This window comes from Teleopsis dalmanni, chromosome 1 (genome assembly GCF_002237135.1).
Source record: "Teleopsis dalmanni isolate 2A chromosome 1, ASM223713v2, whole genome shotgun sequence".
NCBI classification, from domain to species: Eukaryota; Metazoa; Arthropoda; class Insecta; order Diptera; family Diopsidae; genus Teleopsis; species Teleopsis dalmanni.
The window spans coordinates 99,167,493-99,174,174 of record NC_051846.1 but is presented as its reverse complement, the minus strand read 5'-3'; the positions used below and the strand labels follow the sequence as shown (position 1 = coordinate 99,174,174).

The 6,682-nt window shown below is 37.8% G+C and overlaps 1 protein-coding gene across 1 annotated transcript; it reads right to left on the bottom strand.

The window, feature by feature from the left end:
- Positions 1-5,141: 5,141 nt before the first annotated feature.
- LOC119662046 (cyclin-dependent kinase 12-like) lies at positions 5,142-6,407 on the bottom strand. The gene is made up of 3 exons (XM_038071590.1): positions 5,918-6,407; positions 5,433-5,731; positions 5,142-5,312 (listed from the first exon to the last, which is right to left on the bottom strand). Exons 1-3 carry the CDS (start codon positions 6,405-6,407, stop codon positions 5,142-5,144), a joined length of 960 nt encoding a protein of 319 aa, XP_037927518.1.
- Between the last annotated feature and the right edge of the window lie 275 nt (positions 6,408-6,682).

The window sequence follows — 6,682 nt, the reverse complement described above, 5'->3', positions numbered from 1 at the left end:
AACGAAAACGCTGATGTGCCTTCGTGCAACGTAATATGTAGACAGTAGTGCGCAATAGTTTGCTAAGATGACTGAACCGGTCCAACAGATCTATGACGACCAATTCATCGCCAGAAATGTAGTGTGTCTGTAGTGCGGGTTGACCTGTTACCTGCAATGCCTTTACCTTAAGTGGTATTAATCACTTAATGGATAATGGATAATCAGTTAAATTAGGGTCATGCCACCATAATGTGTAGTTATGCAACGCCAAAAGGGAAATACCACGAGTGGCGCAATCAGCTGAGTTGAGTCTGGTAGGAATGTGATACCAATGCCTGATATCTGTGATCGATTGAACGCAGCCAACGCGATTAGCAACGTACTGCATTAATTGTAATGTGTTTTTGCGTAGCCAACATAGAGCAATATTTGAGTTGGAGTATAGGGTGTATGGTACGTGCTCCTAGCTAGTGACTAATGATTTTGCCATCGTGGTTTGTTGCCAAATAGAGTACTGGAGCCATCACCTTGAAACTAGCATCGCAGAAGCCATGAAGTTGTATTTCATCTCCGGGTTGTATACCTATCCAACACGGTATTCGCACTGCCTCCAGTTGCGACAACTGCCTTCGGTATATTAGCTATTCTTGCAACAGTTCAAGTGGTAATGGGTCGTCCCATGCTAATTTTGCCTGTCAGAGTTTTTGTATGAAAAGCTTAGCCGTGATGATGACTTGTGCTAACATGCCAATTAGATCACATAATTTTGCAGCATCACTAAGCATTTGCCTTTTAGTGAGATGTTGTGTATCATAAGAGCTGACCTGATAAAAGAGTTCAACGGGAAGTGGATCCCAATGCAAGCCAAGAACAGTAGTTTCTGCTAAATGTGGATTAAGCTGACAAGGATCAGCATCACCAAGAAGGTGTACGGATATTTTTTTTTGGTTGTGTTGCTATGTGGATGCTAAGTGTGTACATTAAAGTATTTAAGAGTGTAGATGTTAAGTATGGCGAAAGCTCATATGTTGTAAGAGTATCTGAGCAAATGGTTTTAGAATAACGTTATCTAGCTAAACTTCCAAACGTTGACCCGAAAAGAACGTTATCGAGGATAGCGGTGAAGAGCGGGGATATAAAATATCTAGCGGAAGAAAACACTGTTCATTTTTTTTCAGAGTCGAGCAAGCAAAATCTTGGTTTAGAGCGTTATTTTAGTTTACCAGAGAAACAAAAAAAAATTATTTTCCCTACATACAATTTTATTTAATTCGTGAAGAAATTTCTAAACTGATCCTGCCACATAACCGTTGAGTTGAGACAATAACTACGCACGTTAGTTATCTGGATTCTTTTCGTATGTCTTTGAACCAGTAACTGGTAACAGTGAATTTTCATAAATTAGATTACTGAGAATCAACAAAATCACTTATTTACTGGCATGAACAAAGCAGCAAAGAACAACCTACTGAAGAGCAAAAGCCACATATTGAAGAAAAGATTTTTTTTTGGTGAGGAATTAGTTGTTCTAAGTGATCTCATTTTACAAATGGATGATACATCACAGAATTTATAAAAGCTCCACAAAAAGCAGCATATTTATCACCATACAGCCCCTTCTAGAATTTGACGGCTGCATAACGACAAATTCTATCCGAATTGTATATTATAACTATATCATAAACCTCATTGAAAAACGCACCGCTCTACCCACTCGAGTCACCTTTGGTGCTATCTGCTTGTTACTGTTACCACCTATCACCTTAACATTATCTTGCAAACAACCTTTACCAGCTTCATTCGCAAAATATACCGGTTTCACTCGATCTATGCTGACATTCACCGTGCGCCCTCTTGCCCTTATTGTTAGAGTTTTCTCACCACGACATAAAATTTCATACGGGCCCTCATACGGCTGTTTCAGTGGTGGTCGCACGGCGTCATCACGTAAGAATACGTGTGTACTACTTTTCAAATCTTTAAACACGAATGGCTTTTTCGTCATATGACGCGATGCTTGCAATGGCTTCAGTTCGTTCATAGTTTTCCTTAACTCCTTAACAAACTCTGTTTGCGATACTTGCTTCAACTCACCATCAAATATCTGTCCTGGTAAACGTATATTTACCCCATAAATTAATTCCGATGGTGTCGCTTGCAAATCTTCTTTAAATGCCGCTCTTAGTCCCATCACCACAATCGGCTAGGCCCTCGTCCATTTACCACTTGATTTACATTTCAGTGCAGACTTTAGCGTGCGATAAAAACGTTCGACAAGTCCATTTGACTGTGGATGATATGCTGTAGTTCGGTGCCTTTTACACCCCAAAATTTTGGCTAACTCATCGAAAAGCTTGGACTCAAACTGTCGTCCCTGGTCTGTCGTAATCCTTTTCGGCACACCATAGTGCTCTATCCAATCCTAAATTAAAGCCTCGGCCACACATTCTGCCGTAATCTCCGCCAACGGTACCACCACCGGCCATCAGGCAATACAATACAATTGCAATAGGGTAAAGGTCCCACGATATCAATATGTACATGCTCAAAACGTTGATTAGGAGCGTTGAAATCCTGCAACACAGTCCTGTTGTGCCGCTGGATTTTCGACTTTTGACACGCCATGCACATTTTCACCATTTGACTTATTTCGGCCTTCATTTTAGGCCATCAAAAACGAGAACTTATTAATCTTATAGTTGCTTTTCCACCAGGATGAGCTTAATTGTGTAACATTTCAAACACTTGCGCTCGAAAGGACTTTGTAATAAACGGTCTTGGTTTCTTGCCGGATACATCACAATACTGCTTGATTGAATTCAATTACCATCTGCCTGATGCTCGTTTCATGTCCATGGCTTTTACTTGCCTTGATTTGCTCTATTCGAAGTGCTTGGAAGTCATCAACTGCTGTTATTAAGTCATCTAAGATCTCGAAACCTCCTCGTCTGTCGTACCTTCTGTAATCTGCGCTCATATTGTGATATATTCGCTCTAGTTGCGACTATTGAATAATACGGGCTCGTAGCATTAGAGTTTTGATGTCAATTAAAACAAAAATTGCATACAATTACATTAAAAATATTGACACGGAACCGAACCGAAAATCGAAGAAAACTGATACTTTTCCGGAACGAAAATCGGAACCGAACTGATATATTTTTTTTATTCTTGAACCGAAACGAAAACCGGATAAACAATTCAAACGCAATTTATGCGAAATTTTTTTTCCGGCCAAGAAACAACGCCCCTTAGTAGGTTTCAAGATTCCAGATAGGAGCTCCTGATTAAAGGAGCAGCAGCGTGGAGCAGGAGAACTTGAATATAATTAATAAGAACATAGTTCTATAAATTAAATTATTTGTACCTATTTTAATGATTTAATAGTGAACAGTACAACAAAAAAAAATGATAATAATAATTAATTATTGTTAGATTGAATCATTTGTTAATACTAAACGTGAAAAGATTGTAACGACACTTTTGGGTGACGTTCAAAAATCTTTAGTTTTTGCTGGGGTATCCTCAGCCGTCGTCCAGAGTCGAGACAATATATTTATATTTTTTGCTGAAACGTAGTTTTAGAGGAAAAGAACGTTGATTTAATATATAAATTATATATTTCATAAAAGAACATATTCTAACAAAGTGTAATTAAATAATTGCTGAATAAGCTATTCAGAATATGATAAATTATAATTCAAATAAAGTATTCTTTTGTTTAATAATTAAAAAAAAAATGTGCATCACCGTTGACGACGAGCACACAGAAATTATTACTGCTGTGGGTGACTATGACCTTAATGTAGATTTACGTTTTCTGCTCACTGTATTACTCGTTGACGAGGTTTTTTTTTACTTTTAGCTTCGGTTCGTTTTCCTAAAAGACTCCTGGCAGGACAGCGTGATGTCCTGCGTTCCCCTCCTCTGTTGTAAAAAAAACCGGTTACTCTGTGCTGTGGAAAATAATCATTTGGCCGAATGAGCCAGGTTAAAACAAAAAAATTCAAAAGTAAAACATATGACAAGGATAATTTCTAACTACATTTGGCTGAGCCAGGTTTTGGCAAAATGTGCCAGAAGACCAAATAGGCCAGTGTACTTGTCTTTGTATGAGTGAAAATTTAAGTCCTTGGTAAAATTTATCAGAAGGCCGAATGAGCCAGAGTACTTGCTTCTTCACTAGTCAAAAACCAAGTCCCCTATCATATCAAATGTTCCTTCTTTTGTACCGAACATACCGGAGCTTTTTGGTGTAGCGCACCGGTATTAATTGCTGTAGTTAACTTCGCAGTAAAGTTGAACATGTTGTGTTATATTTTGTACTTCTTGTGCCTTTTCATGTTTGCATGTTTTTTTCCCCTCTTCTTTTTATTTCGCCGCGGTTTTGTGTACTTACTACGCGTAGTTCCGAGTGTGTTTGTAATTTTAATTTGCACTTTATTATTTAAAATAAAGTATTTTAGTTTAATAATTTAAAACAAGGTACATTAGATATGTATTATGAATTATATATATTTAATATTACCCAAAACCAAATGTGACAAAAATATTTCATAAAAATAAAAAAACTGGTGTTGGCGTGTTTTGTTGATTTGTTATTGTCGGAGTTTGATTTGTTTTTATGTGTATAAAGAAATAAAAGCTGTGCAAAATGCGTGTTAAATTGTTTTGTATTTTATTTATTCCTTAAATATATATTTTTAAATAAATAAATGTGTTTTCTGTAATAATTGTTTATTTGTTATTGTGTTTAGAATTCCAATACAAGTTTTTCCATTCATAAATTGTAACAAGAAATTCATTTTTTTTCCGCATATTTAAGATTTTGTACATTGCATGCATCGATGCCCGCGGCACGCTGGAACCGAGGATCGCAGAAATGTCCATGTGATTTATAAATAAATATTTTTATTCAATTTCATATTTTTTTAGATAAATTCATTGCAGTTTTCTTCACGTGAGTGTTTATATGTTTACTATGTGTAGAGGTAGTGGTAAGGTGACATTCAGATTTTCTTTTTCGCTTGTTCTTGCTATATGTGACATAGAAATTTACTGTGCAAATTTGTATCGTTACATTTCCCTCCTTCTTCAGAAAAGAAAAAAAAAAGAACCGATGATATTATTTTAATGAAACACTGACTACACCTCTTTGGTTAACTTGCACTCGGTGTCTTTGGTTCTTCGGGTATCTCTTGTGAACTAAATCCACCTCCGTACTCTTTACGATTAGAGTCTGCGTAGTACAATTTGATATCGCTGACGTGGGCTGTTTTCCTATTATTTTCCATGTGATACATGCTATTACTTGTGTTACTAATATTCCTCTTAGAACGAGGCTCGATTTCTCTTTCTAATATTTGGACTCTTGAAAATTTTGTAGTAATCATCTTGGTTTTTGACATGTGATGGTCATCCTTTCGTTTAAATGTGCCTAGACGTCTTACTAGAGTTTCTGGTTTGTTTTCTTTTGTGCTTGGTTGAACGACTTTTAATTCCTCTTGTGGTGACCATGGTTCTTGTTGACTGTCGCGCCTGACTTTATCTTTTGCTTGAGTTTCTTGGCTTGGTAGTTCCGCATTAAGTTTACTATCTGAAACATTGATATCTAATGGATCTAATGGATTTGTAAGTTGTACATGACAATTGTTCGATACTGGCTGTACTGTAGTAGGTTTCCTCTGTGGCGATGTAGTTGATGACGAAGATGATGGTGGACCAGACTGGCGACTATTTCTTGGTGGTGCTTCTCATTGTGCTTGTTGCTGATTAACAGGAAGTGGTGGCTGTGGCTAAAGTTTCTTTGATTGTAACGATGATTTGAAATTACTTTGCGAATGACTCTGTGGCGTTTGCGACGATGATTTGAAATTACTTTGCGAATGACACTGTGGCGTTTGTGACGATGATTTGAAATTACTTTCTGAATGACTCTGTGGCGTTTGCGACGATGATTCTGAATTTGTAGAAGTTGGTAACAATGGATGATTGACATGTGATGACTCTGGTACTATCGTTAAACGTTGTGGCAGTGCTGGACGTGATGATAAATCATGCTCTTCGATTTGATGCTTTTGTTCTCGTGGTTGTGTGTTGTGATTGCGGTTGGCTGGCGACTGTTGTGCATGGGCTTGTTGATAACATACTTCTGGACTTTCTCTATGAGACGTTGAAATCTGTGGAGGAGTTACGACGCATTTAAGCAACACCTGCTTTTGTTGTTTTCCCTGTTGTGATACTGAGTGTGGTTCTGAATCACTTCGAAGCGGCATGCTTAGCGTAGGTAGTGTATTTGTTACTAGATTTCTAGCTGTTACTGTTGTTGCTTGCTTTGTGGTTGGTTGGATTGGTGACTGGTTATTTTCCTGCTGGATATAATCATTCAATTCAACGCTTTGATTACGGACTATTCTTTTCTCCATCAGTTTTGGGTGACTGAATTCTAATTTAACGGGTAAGATGATCGGGTGGTTGTTGTCCCGCCTGACGTGACAACCCCCAAGGAGTTTCCCGATGAGCTCTGGTGATTCCAGTAGGTTGGATTTTTCCTGCAGCACTCGATTGTTCGACAGCCTAAAGTGCCACAAATCCAGCAAAAAAGTTTCCTAGGTTTTGTGCATTCTCGTGCAAAATGATTTGCTTCCCCACATCTGTGACAAGCACTTCGCACGTCTACCCTTCCGGTCTGTATCCTATG